Source organism: Xenia sp. Carnegie-2017, unplaced genomic scaffold (assembly GCF_021976095.1).
Source record: "Xenia sp. Carnegie-2017 unplaced genomic scaffold, XeniaSp_v1 HiC_scaffold_20, whole genome shotgun sequence".
NCBI classification, from domain to species: Eukaryota; Metazoa; Cnidaria; class Anthozoa; order Malacalcyonacea; family Xeniidae; genus Xenia; species Xenia sp. Carnegie-2017.
In genome coordinates this window covers 894,728-915,832 of record NW_025813483.1, presented here as the reverse complement: position 1 = coordinate 915,832, position 21,105 = coordinate 894,728, and the positions used below count along the sequence as shown (strand labels likewise).

At 33.6% G+C, this 21,105-nt stretch overlaps 1 protein-coding gene and 1 long non-coding RNA gene across 2 annotated transcripts in view; both read left to right on the top strand.

Annotated features, from left to right (window-relative positions):
• Positions 1-7,880: 7,880 nt before the first annotated feature.
• LOC124442577 lies at positions 7,881-8,833 on the top strand. Its single transcript, XR_006947297.1, has 3 exons — positions 7,881-7,920; positions 8,085-8,245; positions 8,724-8,833. It is a non-coding gene; the product is annotated as an uncharacterized LOC124442577 (long non-coding RNA).
• A 3,936-nt stretch (positions 8,834-12,769) lies between these two features.
• The window catches only part of LOC124443337 (SWI/SNF-related matrix-associated actin-dependent regulator of chromatin subfamily A containing DEAD/H box 1-like), a 67,421-nt gene continuing 59,085 nt past the window's right edge, over positions 12,770-21,105 (top strand). The window contains exon 1 of the mRNA XM_046993837.1: positions 12,770-12,936. Within this exon, the coding sequence (XP_046849793.1) occupies positions 12,876-12,936 (61 nt within the window). The 5' untranslated portion in view covers positions 12,770-12,875. The remainder of the gene's footprint in view (positions 12,937-21,105) is intronic.

Sequence of the window (21,105 nt, the reverse complement as noted above, 5' to 3'; positions counted from 1 at the left end):
ATAATTCAAATTATTCAAATAAGGTGTTTAACCTGTATAATTGTTTGTGATGACAGGGGGGAGTGATATGGAGGCATTCAGGGGGTGAGTGGCAGATGGAGAATGGCAGGGGGGTGTTATATTCTTACAGTCAAATTCACTCATCACACTAAGTAGTTTCAAAGTTTCAATGCGTGCTACTTTGGGGGTGAAAAGTGCCAAAAATGTTTCCTTGGCCATTCAAACACCTTAACAATATGATGAAACAACTATTAAGCAAAATAAGTTACAAATACAATACTGGTTTGAATTTAATATAATTTGGCATAATTTAATTTACCTTTGTCTTTGTTATAGAAGTAATCATTCAAATACCATTAAGTTTGATATTGTCTATCCATGTATAATGATGTTTTATTAATGTTTGGTGAATATCTATTTCATAAATTAATACTTCATTCTATAGTATATTTAATATCTACGTATCGTACACATTGAAATTACATTTTATAAATAAAAGGGTGTATTTATAAAATAAAAGCTTTATGAATACTTTCTACTGACTGTCAGTAAATATCAATAACATGAGCACAAAAGCTGTGTTAACTTAGCATAAACCTCACTCATTATAACATAAATACTTTGTATTAGAGCTTGTGAATGCTCAATCTCCACAACATGGATGTAGCGGGCTCAATAATTGTCTCAGACTTATATTCATGTATGCATGTTATAATCTGTAGGAAACAGTGCATGTCAAAAGACCATAATATGGAAGTGTTTCATGAGTGACCACATCCTCCAAGTATTGAGCTCTCACATCCCTGCTCTATGTTGTACTCTATTAAAAATGTGAATTAAAGTACACAATCATTCTTAAATGGACTGGTGATCAAACAACAAGATTTAGTCTTTCCTTCTGTTGTATGGGTACATTTAATGCTGGAACGAGGAACTGCCACCAATATTCACGTGAATGCTAAAACATCACCTGAAATCGACTATTTTTGCTTTTACAAATTCGCTTAACGAAGAATTGAATGAAATCTGTGAGATTTCGAGATCTCTGCATTTTGGTGAGAAGTTCAATAGTTAAGCAATTTGTTGCCAGAAGCAAAGACTGTAATAGGAACATTGAACCACAAAACATTGCCATGAATACTACAAGGATAAAGAAGATGGCAAAGTCACCAATTTTTTTGCAAATACCATTATGGTACCATGACAGGGTGTCCAAGTGATGACTTGTAGGTACCATGCATTGGTAAAATGGTTTATATGTCATGTACATCGCAAATAGTAAACCAATGTTACTATAACAGATAAATAGGGAAAGATATGAATAATTTTTGAGGCCAACACAGTTGCTTGTAAATGGACAGTGATGACACATCATGGTAACGCATGTTCCACACGTGGTACAGTGGTGGGTGTCGATTGATTTCATTCGATCGCATTTACATTTTACAACAAAGGACGCTTGCTTCGTCCATTTTGTAACCGTTTTCCTCCATTTCGGACGCCGTTAACAGATATCCAGGAGACTTAAGCATCGTCGCGAAATAATTGAACACGACATTTAGCTAGAGATAGCAAGCTGAAGCGATTAAAATAATCCTCTCTCTAGACGTGTACGGTTTGTCAACTTTTACTGACAGAAATATTAGAAAAAATAGCCCAATAGCTAATAAAGGAAAATTGAATAATACCAACTCCACCAGCTAACAACATAACAATTGCCATTTTTTGACAGAAGTTCAGCTTTTTACTTTATCAATCAATATCGATGTGTAGTAAACAAAAGGATAGCCAGGTGCTGTGTGTAAACAGTTCAGTGACTGATAATGTGTTTTAATAAATGAAGATTAATTAAAACACATTGATTAATTAAATTATTCAATGTGTTTTAATATGACAAACACTTTGTGTCTTCAGTGAAAACACAAATTTCTTCTGCTTGTCAGTAAGATGCAACCAAATATTTCACATAACTTACTTAAATAATTCATTGGTCTTGACAAGTCAGTAGAGAGCGAGCTCGTTTTACAAAATCAAGAACTTGAGTGACCTGATTTGAACGTGAGCTCCGTGAAAAGCAAGAAAAATTACAAAAATTTCCCTAATGGAGAAAACTACGTCAAAGATAAAGATGTCGATGGTGTTAGGACGGTGAGGTCGAAGATGGGTAAACTCAGAAAGATGTTTGATGAGGATAGGAGATTGAAAAGCACAGGAAAAATGGTAAAACTTTTGAATCATTGTTTATGAAGTCTAGACTAAACAATGCTATTGGTATGGGCATGATTTGTCGTTATGTTTTATGTGTGTTGGACTAACTGCAAATTTTATTTTCTTAATACCATTGCATAATAGCAGCATTTGTATTTGTGGCTACCTAACTAAATGAGTAATGAGAATTGTTATACCGGTATTGGCTTATTACGTGTTTATTTAATGTTAAAGCTCCTTTTATTTGTTTGTGTTTTTGAATAATTTTAACTTTCATGATTTTATTATAAAGTGATTTTTCTATTTCTTGTGTGCACTGTTGAATTATAAATTTGAGTTTTGCACCAGCACATCAATAAGTTCACTGTTTGAATAGAATATCTTGTTAAGAAGAACATTTAAACTTTTCAGATTAAGTGAAGGGGGTTTGTAGTTGTATATGATGATAAATGTTTGAGTATTCGAAATAAAAGGTTTATGATGTGTTTGTGTATGGCTCATATCATTCATACAAAACAATAAATAATATTTTTCGTTGTTGATTTTTATAGAATGTGGTTTTTTTCTATTGGCTTGCACTTTCAACGTTCTTTGTGGAGGCATTATTCAAATTTGCAACTGTATTGCTGGATACTGTGGAGCAAGCTGCACCTATCCTCAAATTTGTCTTTCCTGAAGAATCAAAAAATTTGAAGGAGGACTGCTCATGTTTCTGGGTTTTAGATTGGCATTTCACGTTCATATCTTGCAATTTTTTTATGACAATCTTTTCCATGGGGACAAAGATTTATTGTCTGAACCAACTTCCAAACTTCCAGAAGATGAAGCAGATGGACTAAATCAAATGGGTGAAGAAAACAGACCAAAGTTAAGCAGGTGGAGCAATTTACCACATTTTGCAAAATTTAATATGGTGGAAACGGATATGGTGGATCGTTATGTTGAAGTTCCGTAAGCCCAACTTGTATAAAAAGTAAGATTTCAGTATTCCAATACGAATAGCAAATGTAACTGTCAAACTACTCGAGCACAAATAGCCACTGTCTTCTTAATTTGTTGTTTATATCTGGCACAGTTTAACATATATCGAAGTAACTCAATTTTATGTAATTGTATTAGTTCTATGTTTGTAAATCTAGATTGTCCAAGTTGGTATAGTCCTAAGAAGGACTGTTTTTGTTGTTGTTGACTGACGTTTTGACAACCTTAGCGGTAGTCCTCTTCAGTGTCAAATGAAGAGTTAGCGTCAGGTTGGCTGTATTTGTTATCTGTTTCTTACGTCATTGTATTGTGTGTACATGAAATGTGTATTGTCATTGTGAATTAGTGTGAAGTGAAATGTTTTTAGTTGTGATGTGTGATTTAGGTGTGATGTTTTTAGTTGTAATGTGTGGGTGTCTATTGTGAATTGTCATTGTGAATTAGTGTGAAGTGAAATGTTTTTAGTTGATTGTTTGTTTGTATTGTGAATAAGTCGTTTGTAAGGTTCCAGTAATTCCTGTGATCTGTTCAGGGGGGGTTTGTTCCAAGTTGATATACCAACTTTCTAATGTAAGCCGTTGTCTATAGTCAGTACTGTAAGTAATGCATTTTGCTGAGTCCCAGTCAATTTTGTGTTTTGTGATTTGGTGATGCTTGGCAATGTGAATATTTTTGTCTTGTTTCTTAGTTGCTCGTTTGTGTTCAGTAAGTCTTATGTTTAAGTTCCCGCCAGTTTCTCCTATATAGGAAGCATGGCAGTCGGAGCAGTTTATTTTGTAAACTGCACCTTGTCGTTTGTTGGGTTGTTCTTTGTCCTTTATGCTTGTTAGTACTTGTCATAACGTTGTGATTGGTTTATGTGCGACACATACAGTATCGACCTCGAGTAACATGTATGTTGTATGGTGTAGGCGACTGCCACGCCTCCTATATTGGGGATCCTCATCATAAATTGTGTCAATTAAGATAAGTTGCATGAAACCAGTAGCATCTTATTTGAGTTGTACAATCTAAAATTTTAACATTCATTTCTCTAGAAGTATATAGTTATAGCTAGTGAACACAATTTCAATTTTGAATAACACAACTTAAATTGTGCAAAATATGTATGATGACTCTAAAGATGACTACCGCAAAGGTTGTCGAAAGGTCTGTCACAGTCAACATCAACAGTCCTTCTCAGGATTATAATATGCTAGATGATCTACATCTACAAACATATAATTATACTCTCGGGTTCAAACCATGCATTTTACAATATATGTAGCTTGTGACACATAATCAAAATAAAGCAATCAAATTAATGTTTTCAGCTGCTAGTTATGTTAATCCAAAATCAACTTGTGATTTGCAAAAAAAAACATAGTCTTATTTCAATAATTTAGTCAAACCTTGCAACGACTTGGAAGTGTTGGCTGTCACCTCAAAAACATCCCTACCTGTTATCATCTAGGAATCTCATGGTAAAGGCATATTGATGTTATCCACAGTAACTGAACTGATCTCTAGTATTGCACTGGATGGAAATACTGACAGCAGTATTGAAATATTAATGAAAATGCTGTTATGTAATCTTGGAATGATGTGTGAAGATGTCCCAGAGTGTTCACTTACCCCTGCAATGTTATTGGTTGATCAAAAGGTAAAGGCTCAACTCCATTTTTACATCTCTTTCACCTGAATTGAAATTACTCATGTATCAATTTCTGTTAATCAATTGGTTATATGTAAGTAGTTCATAGTTAATCTGGACAAAATAGAAAAAGTACCTTATTGGTCTTCAAGATAGTCCATAAGTCTTCTACATAGGTACGTAGGTATGGCCTTTAGAAGATCAAAATCATTACTCTGGGGGGAGGGGGGGGGCTCATATTCATATATGCATGATATTCAAATTTATATATGTTGCAATGAAACACATTGTTTTCTGTGAATTATTCATATTTGAATATGAGTTACCCTTCATAATTTCGTAAAAGCACTATTGCTAATGCGCATTTAATATACACGACAAGTTTTTTTAAAATAGACATGTAGACATGTTTCGACATCTCATGATGCCATCTTCTGTATGAGTGAAATAATAAGTGATACAGGGCTTATATAAAAGTAATATGGTACATAAATTACAACAATAAAAGGAAATAAGATACATTAATGGGGAGCGTCCGAGCGTATTATAAACTAAATATTGTATTTAATTTAAAAACTTGAACGTGAAGCCAAACTACAACGACTGTTAAGGAAGCTTCTAACGAAAGACTCGATTATCAACAAAGTTTATAACGGAATCTTCCCCAGAGGTTCTCAACCCTCACGCTCCTATGGCTTAACGAAACTTCACAAGAAACGAGGACCAGAACAATCGCCTCTACTACGATCGATTGTTTCATCAATTAACTCGTACAACTACAATTTAGCGAACTATCTTAGTTCTCTATTAACACCACTCATACCAGATGACCACTCCACTAAAGATTCTTTCACTTTCCTCGACGACTTTTCATCTTTCAACTCATCAACTTCTCGTCACAAATTCTTCATCTCCTACGACGTTGAAAGCCCATTTACTAACATACCACTTACAACCCCAGGTTCAGTATAAACAGGACAGACCTCACACAACTGTTTTTAATAGCAACAGCACAGACGCATTTTTATTTAATGGACAATTTTATGACCAGACGGACGGTGTTGCTATGGGCTCTCCCTTAGCACCCATACTTGCTAACATTTTCATGGGCTCACATGAACGACACTGGCTAAACTACAACGACACTAAACCACTCTTTTACCGCAGATACGTTGACGATATTTTTTGTGTTTTTACTAACGAAACTGAGGCCATGATGTTTTATAATTACATTGACACACAGCACCCAAACATTACATTTTCATTTTAAACTGAACAACAATTTGAGTAAAATGCCATTTCTTGACATTTTACTAACAAAATCCCATGACAGCTGTACAACATCTACATATCACAAACCAACGTACACAGGACTTCTGACGAACTATTTTAGTTTCACACCACTTTCATACAAAACCGGACTTATACGCACACTAATCGACAGAGCATACAAACTTAACAATACGAACAATGGCTTTCAACGAAACATCACATCCACTCTTTTACGAAACTCTTTCCCAGTACACTTTATTAACAGAACCGTAAAACGATATCTCGACAACAAACAAAGCAACAACCTGAAAGTAGACACCAAAACTCCTGACAAGATGATCACGACCAACACAAATGAAAATTCCAAAATAACAACTCTTAAAAGAGGCATTTAATGCATAGAAAGAAATATTTATTTAAAAGTGTAACGTTTCGTCTTGACTCTCAAGACATCATCAGACAATATTGATATCTACCAACATCTTCTTAAATCTCACTCATGTAAAACCAACTATTCACCCCCTCTTGTATCAAAATCATCGACACTGCCGACACCTCATTCACCCTTAAAATCAAAGAAGCACTCCACATTAACAAAACTAACCCTGACCTTAATGTTCAAGTTTTTAACTTCAATACAATATGTAGTTTATAATACACTCGGACGCTCCCCATTAATTTATCTTATTTCCTTTTTATTGTTGTAATTTATGTATCATATTACTTTTATATAAACCCTTTATCACTTATTATTTCACCCATACTGAAGATGGCATCATGAGATGTCGAAACATGTCTATTTCAAAACAAAGTTACCCTTCAAATATCAATCTTCCATCAACCTTGGTATGTAGGTCTTCATGTAGCATTGCTTTATGTTTGGTGGAAAGAATGATTTTGATCGTATTGCTATTGAGCTCATTCTGACATTCCTCCATTTTAGCACAAAGAACAAAGACCTCTTTCTGCATTGTATACAAGACCTTACAACTGATAATTGTTTCCATGGTAACGGTATGACTGTTTTATTCACAGATGACCAAGATGCCATCGCTACTGTTGACAATTTTCCAGTTATAACAAAACCCATTCCCTGAACGTTACAGTACTGCAAATCTCAATACAAAGAATTATTGAAAACGAAACATTTGGTTCACGTGATGATCTATACTGACGTCATCACATCCACACAAACCATCGTGAATGGGTAAGGCAACAAGCTAAATTCGTGGTCTTAGTATTGCTCCAGTCTGAGTTTTCCCTTTGATACTGCATTTAGATGGTGAGAATGTTCATATCATACATAGTTTTAACATGATATCTTTTTAAAAATATTACATGTTTTTTTATTTAACCATTTTCCCAGCAAAAAGATTTTTTTCCCAGAAAAGGAGATTCGTTTTACTTATTAAAAAGGATACAATGACTTCGTTTCTTCCTTCGTGTTTGGAGATATTTTATCTCGTACAACTGTAGTGATTATTTTTTTCTTGGACAAATACCATAAAAATCTTTTTACGAGACTTTCTACAACAAGAAGAACTGTGGATGATCAAATGTACATACATACACCAATACGCATCTAAAAAGAATGGAAATTCTTTTGAACGTTTCTGAAGCCAAAAGAAAGCATAATGTTTTTCACAAAGGCCCTACGTTGTCTGTTTTGGAAGCTCGTTTTCGCTTATTTTCGAAATAAATTAAGTTCAAATATACGTACAATAACGTACTTGCATAAATTTATTTCAGAATTCTGAGATTACTGAAAGAATCACCTGGTGGCCTTGGTGTTGTTGTTATTGCAAGACAACAGACTGTTGGAAAAGGTTTGTAATATGTTTTTTGATATGTTATTTTTAGTACCATTCCAACATCCCATTAGTTTCCTTTGTCTTACATTTTTTTGTATCTCCCAAAAACCATCCACCATTTATTGCTGTTCTTCGAGGAATAAATGTTTAAGTATAGTGGGAATGATGTTTTTCTGTAGGTCGTGGAGGAAATGCTTGGCTATCTCCGGATGGTTGTCTTTCATTTTCATTTCCTTTGGAGATTGAACTTAATTCTAATCTTGGTCAACGTCTTCCATTTGTACAACATATCGCAGCCCTAGCCATTGTTGATGCTGTGAGGGACATATCTGGATATCAGGTGATTTATTTTTGCGTTTTTCATCTGTTATGTTTGAACTAAATGCATGGAAATAAGGACCTGCGAGAGGATTTAAATTAAGAACTCAACATCAAAACTTTCCCTAAAGAAGACGAGTAGCTAAATACGAATTCAAGTTTCAGCATCAGATCATTCCTAATGAAGATACTAAACTGGAGTATTTGAAGAGTCGAGTTTCAACAACAAGATACTCCTGATGAAGATACTAGACTAGAGCATACGTATAAGGACTAAAGTTTTGATATCAAATCATTCTCGACAAAGAGACCTGACTGGAATATTCAAATTCAGGGATTTAAGTTTGATAAATGAAGATTTATTACTTAAATCTAGAAGGACCAGCGCAAATATATGAAACTTGTCCATAAGGAACTAAAGACAGCATCATAATTTCAAATATATGAAACTTGTCCATAAGGAACTAAAGACAGCATCATAATTTTAATCGTGTTCTTAGAATTTAGATCTCCGGGTCAAATCGCCCAATGACATTTATTATGGAAATAAGACAAAAATTGGTGGTGTTCTGGTCAACTCTATTATTCAAGGAAGATGTCTTTGGGCTATCATAGGTATTTGAACTTTATGTTAGTTTTTTTGTGCGTCCCATGTTAAAGTGGATATATAACACACAATATATTCTTGTCTCAAATAAAAGAAAACTCCTGTCTTAAAGGTGACTTTAAAGTTTAAAAGGTTTTGTCTTTCATTCTGTAGGGTTTAACACATGTTGTTTTATGTGATGTTCAAAATGAGTGCATTTTGCAACATTTTTATGAGTTTTGTCTCATCAGCAGTTTCTAAACTGAGAGTGAACGTAAAATTGAAAGCATGACAACGGTTTTATCCAGTTATGACTGCAGGCTAATCATGGAAGGAATTATAATCTTTCAGCGTTATATAAAAAAGGGATATCTTTCAAATGCTGGGGACGTTTTTTATTCACAATTTTTTCCAAGACTCATAAAAACACTTTCTCGTACCAAACCATTTTACGTGTTGTGAAGCTCATTTTCTGTATAATGCTAACTTGCTCTAGTCGTGATCCTTTGCATACGACGTAGCGTTAATGATCTAAACAGTTGTAAATATGAGATCATTTGCATTATTTAGAAATCCATTATTTTTACATTGAGTGAACGTCAAAATAATTTACTTGGCACCACCAAATTTGTTGGCTGGCTATGTAACAGATACCTGCATTCTCCCACAATTTTCATCTTTTCAAAACTTTCGATTGTAGGGATTGGAATAAATGTTGACAACCATCAGCCAACAACTTGTATTAACGAAATCATCGAGCAACACAAGTTATTGAAAAAATCAACAAAGAAGAGCTTCTTGCTAGAATTCTTAACAAAATGGAAGAACTCGTAGAAGACTTTCAGCTCAATGGACCCGAAATGTTTCTTCAAAAATACTACTCACGCTGGTTACACAGGTCAGTTTATGATTTTCTACGACGATAAAAAAACAGCTGAACTTTGTAAAGAATGAAAAAATTTTTCGCCGAGCTGAGCTACAAAAATTGCGGTTTCTCACTAAAACGATTCTCCAATTTTTTATGACCCCTCTCAGCATCAACAACAGTAGCGTAGTAAACCGAACTTTTTAGTCCAGTTATGGAAAAATTGTTAGGTAGTTTCACTGATTATATGAACAACTGAAAAAATTATTAATGATAATGTTCAATAATTTACATAGTACGACTACATCTGCTAGCTGGCTACGCTACTGATTGATATAGAGAACGGAATTAATAAAAAGACAATCGCTTAGTCGCTTTGCTCTTTAAAAATTGAAAATTTGAAATCAAGCTTGTAGGATCTATAGCTGGCGTATCTTTAATCAGAGGGTACATCACGAAGAAGAAAAGCAACGAGGTCGTAATTACGTAACTAATTTTGCTTTTTCATTCCACTTTAGCGAGTCCAAAGTAAAACTGGATAATGAAGACGGTGAAATAGTTACAATCAAAGGTTTAGATGACATGGGTTTTCTCTGTGTAGTTAATGACTTGAATGAAGTTAAAACACTTCAACTTGATGGTGAAAGAGACGGCAATTGCTTATAAACGGCTAGCTGATCTGCTGGCACAAAAGAGAAACCTGCAATATGGCATCACGCTAACGTGGATGCATTGTAAACTGTCTTTCGCACTGATTAGGTCAGCAATTACTGCGATACGAGGAAGTCGATCTGCCTCAACTCGCGAACACACTTTAAATATTGACCTAGGTTATTGGGAAAGTTGCCTTTACACCCGACTTTCCCTTTTCTCTCTTTTTTTTTCTTTTTCTTTTTTAAGCTAGTAATTTGAAAACTGTCATGGATATTTTAAACATTGATTTTAGTTAACTTTTTTTATATTTGTATGCTGTAGTTATAAAAGTTGTACCATTTTTATCATTAAATTTCATTATACTCCTTCAACTTGATGGTAATAGTTTTGATATGATGAAAAACTTAATAACAGTTAAAAGAAGAAAATAATTTAAATTATTCAAATAAGGTGTTTAACCTGTATAATTGTTGGTGATGACAAAGGGGAGTGACATGGAGGCATTCATGAAGGTGAGTGGCAGATGAAGAGTGGCGGGGGTGGGGGTGGGTTGTTATATTCTTATAGTCGAATTCACACATCACACAAAGTAGTTTTGTATTTTCAATGCATGCTACTTTGGGGGTGAAAAGTGCCAAAAATGTTTTCTTCTTGGCCATTCAAATATCTTAACAATATGATGAAACAGCCCTCAAGCAAAATAAGTTAAAATAAAAAATACAATACTGGTTTGAATTTAATATAATTTGGCACAATTTAATTTACCTTTGTCTTTGTTATTGAACTAATCGTTCAAATACCATTAAGTTTGATATTGTCTATCCATGTATAATGATGTTTTATTAATGTTTAGTGAATCTCTATTTTATAAATTAATACTTCATTCTATAGTATATTTAATATCTACGTATTGTACACATTGAAATTAGATTTTATAAATAAAAGGGTGTAATTATGAAATAAAAGCTTTATAAATACTTTCTACTGACAGTCAGTAAATATCATTAACATGAGCACAAAAGCTGTGTTAACTTGGCATAAGCCTCACTCATTACAACTTAAGTACTTTGTATTAGAACTTGTGAATGCTCAATCTCCACAACATGAATGTAGCGGGCTCAATAATTGTCTCGGGCCTATATTCATGTATGCATGTTATAATCTGTAGGAAACAATGCATGTCAAAGGAGCATAATATGGAGGTGTATGATGATTGACCCCATCCTCCAAGTATTGAGCTCCCACATCCCTACTCTATGTTGTACTCTATTAAAAATGTAAATTAAAGTACAGAATCATTCTCAAATGGACTGGTGATCAAACAACAAGATTTAGTCTTTCCTTCTGTTGTATGGGTACACTAAATGCTGGAACGAGGAACTGTCACCAATGTTTACGTGAATGCCAAAACATCACCTGAAATCGACTTTTTTTGCTTTTACAAATTCGCTTAACGAAGAATTGAATGATATCTGTGAGATTTCGAGATCTCTGCATTTTGGTGAGAAGTTCAATAGTTAAGCAATTTGTTGCCAGAAGCAAAGACTGTAATAGGAACATTGAACCACAAAACATTGCCTTAAATACTACAAGGATAATGAAGATGGCAAAGTCACCAAGCTTTTTGCAAATACCATTAGGGTACCATGACAGGGTGTCCAAGTGATCACTTGTAGGTACCATGCATTAGTAAAATGGTTTATATGTCATGTACATCGCAAATAGTAAACCAATGTTACTATAACAGATAAATAGGGAAAGATATGAATAATTTTTTAGGCCAACACAGTTGCTTGTAAATGGACAGTGATGACACATCATGGTAACGCATGTTCCGCACGTGCTTCATTGGTGGGTGTCAATTGATTTCATTCGATCGCATTTACATTTTACAACAAAGGACGCTTCCTTCGTCCATTTAGAAACCGTTTTCCTCCATTTCGGACGCTGTTAACAGATATCCAGGGGACTTAAGCATCGCCGCGAAATAATTGAACGCGACATTTAGCCAGAGATAGCAAGCTGAAGCGATTAAAATAATCCCCTCTTTAGACGTGTACGGTTTGTAAACTTTTACTGGCAGAAATATTAGAAAAAATAGCCCAATAGCTAATAAAGGAAAATTGAATTATACCCACTCCGCCAGCTAACAACATAACAATTGCCATTTTTTGACAGAAGTTTAGCTTTCTACTTTATCAATCAATATCGATGTGTAGTAAACAAAAGGATAGCCCAGCTGTATGTAAACAGTTCAGTGACTGAAAAATGTTTTAATATGACAAACACTTTGTGTCTTCAGTGAAAACACAAATTTCTTCTGCTTGTCAGTACGATGCAACCAAATATTTAACATAACTTACTTAATTATTCATTGGTCTTGACAAGTCAGTAGAGAGGGAGCTCGTTTTATAAAATCAAGAACTTGAGTGACCTGATTTGAACGTGAGCTCCGTGAAAAGCAAGAAAAATTACAAAAATTTCCCTAATGGAGAAAACTACGGCAAAGATAAAGATGTCGATGGTGTTGGGACGGTAAGGTCGAAGATGGGTAAACTCAGAAAAATGTTTGATGAGGATAGGAGATTGAAAAGCACAGGAAAAAATGGTAAAACTTTTGAATCATTGTTTATGAAGTCTAGACTAAACAATGCTATTGGTATGGGCATAATTTATCATTATGTGTTTTATGTGTGTTGGACTAACTGCAAATTTTATTTTCTTAATACCATTGCATAATAGCAACATTTGTATTTGTGGCTACCTAACTAAATGAGTAATGAGAATTGTTATACCGGTATTGGCTTATTACGTATTTATTTATTGTTAAAGCTCCTTTTATTTGTTTGTGTTTTTGAATAATTTTAACTTTCATGATTTCATTATAAAGTGATTTTTCTATTTCTTGTGTGCACTGTTGAATTATAAATTTGAGTTTTGCACCAGCACATCAATAAGTTCACTGTTTGAATAGAATATCTTGTTAAGAACATTTAAACTTTTCAGATTGGGTTAAGGGGGTTTGTAGTTGTATATGATGATAAATGTTTGAGTATTCGAAATAAAAGGTTTATGATGTGTTTGTGTATGGCTCATATCATTTATACAAAACAATAAATAATATTTTTTGTTGTTGATTTTTATAGAATGTGGTTTTATTCTATAAGCTTGCACTTTCAACGTTCTTTGTTGAGGCATTATTCAAATTTGCAACTGTATTGATGAATACTGTGGAGCAAGCTGCTCCTATACTCAAATTTGCCTTTCCTAAAGAATCAAAAAAATTTAAAGGACTGCTCATGTTTCTGGGTTTTAGATTGGCATTTCACGCTTGTATCTTGGAATTTTCTTAAAAGAAAATTTTCCATGGCGACAAAGATTTATTGTCTAAACCAACTTCCAAACTTCCAGAAGATGAAGCAGATGGACCAAATCAAATGGGTGAAGAAAACAGACCAAATTTAAGCATGTGGAGCAATTTACCACATTTTGCAAAATTTATTATGGTGGAAACGGATATGGTGGATCGTTATGTTGAAGTTCCGCAAGCCCAACCAGTATGAAAAGTAAGATTTCAGTATTCCAATACGAATATCAAATGTAACTGTTGAACTACTCGAGCACAAATAGCCAATGTCTTCTTAATTTGTTGTTTGTATCTGTCACCGTTTAACATATATCGAAGTAACTCATTTTTATGTAATTGTATTAGTTCTATCAAAGAATATCGAGCAATGTCCGAACTTTTTATAAAACATAGAAGTGCTTCCACTTGATTGAATGTCGAAAAGTGGTCTATTGAAACTTGTGGAGCAGTTAAACACCAATTAAGTAACATAAAACATAACAAGATGCAGCAACTGCACAAGAGAAGTAAGGGGGTGTTTACATGAGTCAGAATGTCTTTCGATCCGGAACGAACTCATTCCATTTCAAAAGAAATTCTATTGTATGTTTACATGAATCCAGAATGAGTCACAACTCGATTGGGATTGGAGTTCATTCCTATTTTCATTCCAGATTGAAATTTCATTCCATATCGAAAATTGTTTCAGTTTCATGTAAATGCGAATTGAGTTTCATTCTGGAATGAGATTGTGATTAATGAAGCCATGTGTAGTGTCTTCTGGGAAATTGAAGCTCGTGAGCAAATAAGGAGGCTAAATGGGCTGAAATGAGTGCGAAGAAAAACAACAATTAGTTTCATGCAAGTGTTAAGCTGTATTAACGCAGGAACAACAAAAAAAAGGGTTGCTGTAATGTTTATGTTCGCCATCTTCAAATTTCAAAATTCCCGCAAAATGTCAATCCTTGTGTTGATTTCCCATGTAAACATGGATTGACATCACGTTTCGATCGGGATTGAAAGTCATTCCAGATTCATGTAAACACCCTCTAAACCATATTCTACATATTTAGAGTTGCAATGTCACTAAATAAATAATGTTTAAACAACTTTTGGCTAATAATAACGTAATTTTCCATTTTATATCAACTGCAAGTCTATTTTATAAAACAGTAATTTTAACATTGACATGCCCTATGCTGACAATACTCAACTTTATAAAGTTAAAGATAAGTGTACCTTGTATGATTTTTACCAATAAAATGAAATTATTCAAGTGCAGATTTTACTAAAAATCATTTTTGAAATATGTTCAACAGCGAGAAATGCATATGTTAGACTGTAGTTATTCATCTCAGCAGCCATAGTACAAACAATGGTAGCTTTAGTTAACTGATTTAATGTTGTTTTATACACGAAATCAGAAAATAGTTCGCATAAATCGAAAAGCTTATGACTTTTATCGATTTAAATTTGTAGGACATCTTGTATTACTATTTCTAGACCAACGAGTCGTGTTTTTTTTGTTAATTTTTTCTAAGAGCATTTGAATATATTTTTAACAATTCTGTGTTAATTAAGTTTAATGTAGACTTCAAGGCTTGCAGCCTGTTAGACTTCCTACATTGGAAGTATTCTTGACACGCATCATGTTTCATTGTCATTTGACTTTATTTAAATCTACATAGATTACATCTTGTAATTCGCGAACGCAAAAGCAGAAGTAAATTCATTTGGTTTCTTTTTTCCAGTATTACCGTTTGCACGAACGTTGTACTCTTGACCATTGTGATCGCTTGCAAAGCCTGCGTATTTGATACTTTTTGTATTCAATGTTATCATGATCATATTACGTACTGATGGTTTAATGCTATAAACGTTCAATCACAAAGCATAAATGAGCAACTTAGACACCAAATCTGACCGAAATGAAGTAAGAAATGGGTTTTACTTGAACGCAGATGGAAAAGATAATATAAACTCTGTTTCTAGATCACAAGGATTAGCTCTAATCGATCAATGAGAAGGTATTTAACTCCCACTCTCAAACGGAACAAATATACATATGACATACCAGTCGCGGACCAGACTACGTATAAATAAATTACTGCAGCACATTTTGGCGTATATTTACATTTCTAAACACCTTAGAGGCTTATCATTGGTAAAATTATATTCTTTCAAAATTAAAAACCAAAAGTGTTTTTTTGAATGTAATTTGAATTTAAAATCGAAGAGCTAAAATTTATTTTGAAGTACATTAGATCCGCCACTGTACATTAGTACATAAGCTGGACTGGAAAAATCCGTTACTTATTTACGAAATATTCTGGTGCGAATTAGGCATCACAGCAAAAGTTCTTGCAAAACTGGAACTGATTAATTGCTCACCAAGTAAAACAGCATTTAATATTTTGAAGGAATGATCAATGATGCCACTGCAACAGATTATTGTGCAGTACCTAAACGAAGGTATGTACGCAAGGGCTTGACGTCTTGTGACTTTCAATGTTGTTTTATTATTTTTGTTATTACTAGTTGTAAAACATTTAACAAAAACAAAAACATTTTCAATTATAGACGTGTTCAAACGTGCATGTGCTTCCCTCAATATATTAATTATTTACAGTACTTATTAAGTGAATATATAATAATTACACGTTTTTGAATTGGCTCAGTGAACCTGTGCATGAATTTGCGTTGCAAATACATATTGTATTTTAATTATTGTTAAAGTTATTGATAGTTCATCACTGGTTTTTCCAAGTAAGTGACAAGAAAGTTTCTGACGCAAGGGAAAAACGATGTCTGTTACCACTCAACGACATAAATTTTGAGGCACTATAAGGCCTGCAATAACGCAAGTTTGAGAATTTTGAACTATAAGGCGAAAGATTTGCTCGTGTCTGACTCTGAAGAATTAACGATAAATAACAACAGTCGAGCAAAAGGACTTTCCACATGCTAAACTTGCCCTCGAAGTATTATCGTACTTAGGACTTTCCTAAGTACGTCAGTAAACGTCCCTGTGATAACAAAAGATCCCGAGGTAACCATGTTATTACTATAATAAAAATACAAATGAATTCCAAGAAGCGTGATGTATCGGGCAGAGACGCGACGATACTTTGCAATGGCAGCTATTTTGAAAGAATGTCCGTAAGAAAAATATCTAAGATAAAAAATTTTGCAGTGTATAAAGAAATTACGAAACTGGTCAAAACTGTTATTTTGTCTATATAGTCATTTTAAATGTTATATAATCAGATCATGAAAATGTACAAGAATCAACAAATGCTTTGAAGACTCAACAAATAAAGAAAACAAGGTGCCAACATATGGCTGAAAACGTGTTTTGAAAAAAGGTTGGTAAATTATAGTGCATTGTATAACAACAAATAATGTCAGTTGCTTTCAAATAACGCATAATTAGAGTGAGTTAAATGTTCTTTTTCGGCTCATGCTATTTTTTCTTTGATAATATAAAAATTCAATCTCTGCTAAGAATATTTGTTAATCTAGCGCTTGGTTCTCGTGTAGTTGCTTGCGACCAATGCTCAATCTCGCACAAATAAACAGTTTGTTTTAATTACTCCTCAGGGTTTTCTCTGGGCATGTATCGTGGTAGATAGATATGACTGCATCAATGGAGACTACGCTCCGTATGTTCCTCCGTGCAGCATCGGTAAAAGCGCGATTACGATATTCTCAGATTAGAATTTCAAACAATGAAGTTCATAGTTATATGAAATTATTAATATTAAAATGCAAATTTCGAATTTCAGATACGAATTTTTTAAAGTGGCTTATCATCCCCAATACATTTACGATACATTTAGTGTTCCCAACATGAACTTGCATGAAAAAATGCTAACATCAAGACTATTAAGCATGGCAAAAAAAACATACCCTTCGTGAACTCAATTCTCTTAAGGCTTCACTTAATTTCTCGAGACTTAAGAGGTCCCATAGAGTGCACATCATCTTGCTTGTGATCCTATACTCTAACCTATAAACGGAAATTTTTTGTTATTTGTAACCAACAAATTATAGATAACCATATAACCATGGTAACATGATGTGCCATAAACAGTACAAAAGATCAAGAAAATTGTTTGAGAGAAAACATTTGTAAACCCTACTGCCCTAATTTTTACTCCCGCTTTAAAAATTTTTCGCAACAACTATTAATTTTATCTTCAGTAATTTAATGTCGCTCATTTTTCAAGTGAATGGACGCCAAAATATTTTCCTAATAATTATTTTTCAATGTATCCTACGAATTATGCACAAAAAATCACAACATTTGCAAACTAAAACTGTTCAACTCTTAGTGGGGTGGAACAGCGGTTGACGTACGACAAAAGATCTAATGGTTGTTAAATTTGCAGAAGATCTAATGCTCGTTGATATTGTTTCATTTCTTGCTGTTATAAAAAGCTAGTATGATGTACTCCAGACAAACCACGACATCTTTAATTAAGGATATATGTTTTAACAAACTCATGCTATCCATTGTACATTGTGAGGAAATTTATTATTTCAAAGTAAATATCTGTAGTCATTATGGGTTTAAGTAACACGAATATAAACTAAGATAATATAGTCATGCAAAAAATACTGACGAATCAAAAACAGTATTAAGACGGTAGTTGGTAAATTTGCTTCTTGAGATCAAGTACAACTTCATGATTTTGTCTCAAATCGCCTCTAACTATCTGAAATTCATCATTTAATTTTTTCTGAATTTCAACTGCATTGTATGTTTATTGACCAGAAAAGGTGTATTATAGTGAAGAAAGCGTACAACAAAACTTATAAAATGCTAAAACAAAGTTATATACGGAAGTTATAAGCACAGGTATGTCTGGCCGTGGACCAATGTGCTCAAAAACAAAACTTTCGCTGCACACCTCTCACAACTAATAATCTAATTCATAATGTTATGAGAAATTTAGCAAAAGCAAGTAATCAATGTGTGATTAGTCTAGCGATAAGTCTGCACAATAAGGAGAAATTTTTGTTTTTATCACGATGACATCATCAGCAGTTATCAAAACCAAATAAAAAGTTTGCAAATTCCAAAATAACTCCGTAAAATTCGATAGACTAGTATGAGATGAGTAAAAATTATCTTACACCGTTTGCTTTCAGTCACTTGTTTATGAAGCATCAACGAATGTTTTTTATTTTGATTCTAACTCAGCATTTTAAGGTCTTCTTTTATACCACAAGCAGACACTTATGCCAACTCGCCCAATTTTATTGCCTATCACGTAAACCTTACAAAAATCTTCTCAACAAAAGATTTTCGGTCACTTTCACATGAGATTGACGCAAATGTAAGCAAATTAATTAAAATAGGGTGGAAGTATTAGTTTTGGAATTCCATTTTTTATAGTATGCATATTGAGCAATTATTTTTCTTTTCTTAGTGCATCTCCATATTCTTGATTGCACAATGTACACAGTATGTAAATGGTTTGAACCCAAGAGTATCGTTACATGTTTCTGGGTGAAGATCGCCAAGTTTAGTATAGTCCTGAGAAAGACTGCCATTGTTGATGTTGAATGACGTTTCGACAACCTTAGCGGTAGTTATCTGAGGAAAAATACGGCTAATCTGACATTTACTCCTCACTTACCTCTGAAGATGATTACCACTAACGTTTTCAAAACGTCAGTTAACATCAACATCAGCAGTCTTTCTCATTTTTCAATCTTTCTCATTAATCTTTCTCATCAAAAATTAGTCTCACCACGCAGATAAAGCTTCACTGAACTTCATCTCTTTTCGACAAAATAAGCAACGAGGAATTGTTGCCCAAAGTCAATATCAGTTTATATCAATTTCTTTGGAAATTGATTAGCATATATTTAAGAATTTTCATTTCCTAACAGTCAAGACATTATATCGCACTTGCTGGACATTTAAGCAAAAACTACAAGCATTTAAACGATGACAATGTCAATAATGAAAATCACTAGCATAAAATAAATATTAACAGCATTTTGTAAACATTTGTTATAGTTAATAAAAATAAGCAATACCATCAGAATGTAAGTACATTTTTGCTCAAAATATTATCAATTAAATATAGCTCAGCTCACCAAAGTAAAATGTACCATTGTTTGAATCTCCAGGCGTCTTTTTCTATTAAAGTTTACCACTGTTAATCGAGTATAAATTGCGATGGTTCTTGGGTCAATGCATGATTGACCTCCACGAATTATACAGTCTTTCACAGGTTTTACAGCATTTGCAAAAGAAAAACAATGGTCAAAGAGGCGTGATGTATATTTGACAACCCGTTTTTCGAGAAAACAATCAAAGACAAATGAGAGTGTCTACAAGAAGTTCATTAAAACATCGATTCAATTTGTGCCATACAAACAGTGATAGTGCCTACTGACCAATCAAACGCGGACAAACGACAATAACAAAATTACAACAGTTGCTGGTCATTTAAGCAAAAACAAAGTAGCTCCAACTAACGTTACAATGCTTCAACAAACAATGCCAACCAAATACACCTACGCAAAAATTAAAATCAATAAGTACAGTGTCACACGTATGCGGTAAAATATTATATATACGATGGAGCAAGTGAAAATGTTGATCTGTTGTGTTTAGGCGACAACGGTGAACTTTAATCACACAACATGTCTCAATTCGCTGTCCATTTAACGTGGGATCTGTTCTTTTGCAAAATATTAGGATAAAAGTGGGTTTGGTAAACATGTGTCATATCTGCTGATACAGCAACAAAATCAACAAAAGGAACGCTCCGCAGCATTTAGGTCAATCATTTGTGGAGTAACAAAAACAAATCCTGATTGATGCAGCTGTACGAAACGCGTATGCCCTCCATTAAAGTTTTACCAAGAACTTTAGAAAGAAAACAGATCATGAATTGTATTAAAGCATACAAAACACACCATTTCATGAACAAGATAGATTAATACGTTCAATTACTCTATGGAATACGCACGTGTCAATGAATATAATGACTTTCATTTTGCGTAAATGTATTCGGTGCTATTGCTTTTTTGGCAATTCTAAAAGTGCTCAATAAATTCAATTAACATGCGTTTTATACAATTGATTCTCATTTAAATACAAAAAAGTACTTTTGAGCTCAATTTCATTGTTGGATCTTATTTTCTGATGTATATAATCCTGATTGCGTAAATTTATTTCGAGTTTAAGCTCCACGCAACAAACAATGTCACCGCTTATTTTGTAGAGAAAAGTAGCAATAAGTGAAAGGAATTCATACAAGAGTTTCTAGAATTATTTCTCAATGTTTCACGAAGAACAAACACGATGTATCACAATGTTATGTGAGAAATGCTGTTCCTGTGAAATAACATCGTGAAAAACTGAACGCTTTGCAAGAGGAAATAAACTATATGTTGGAAAAGGATTTT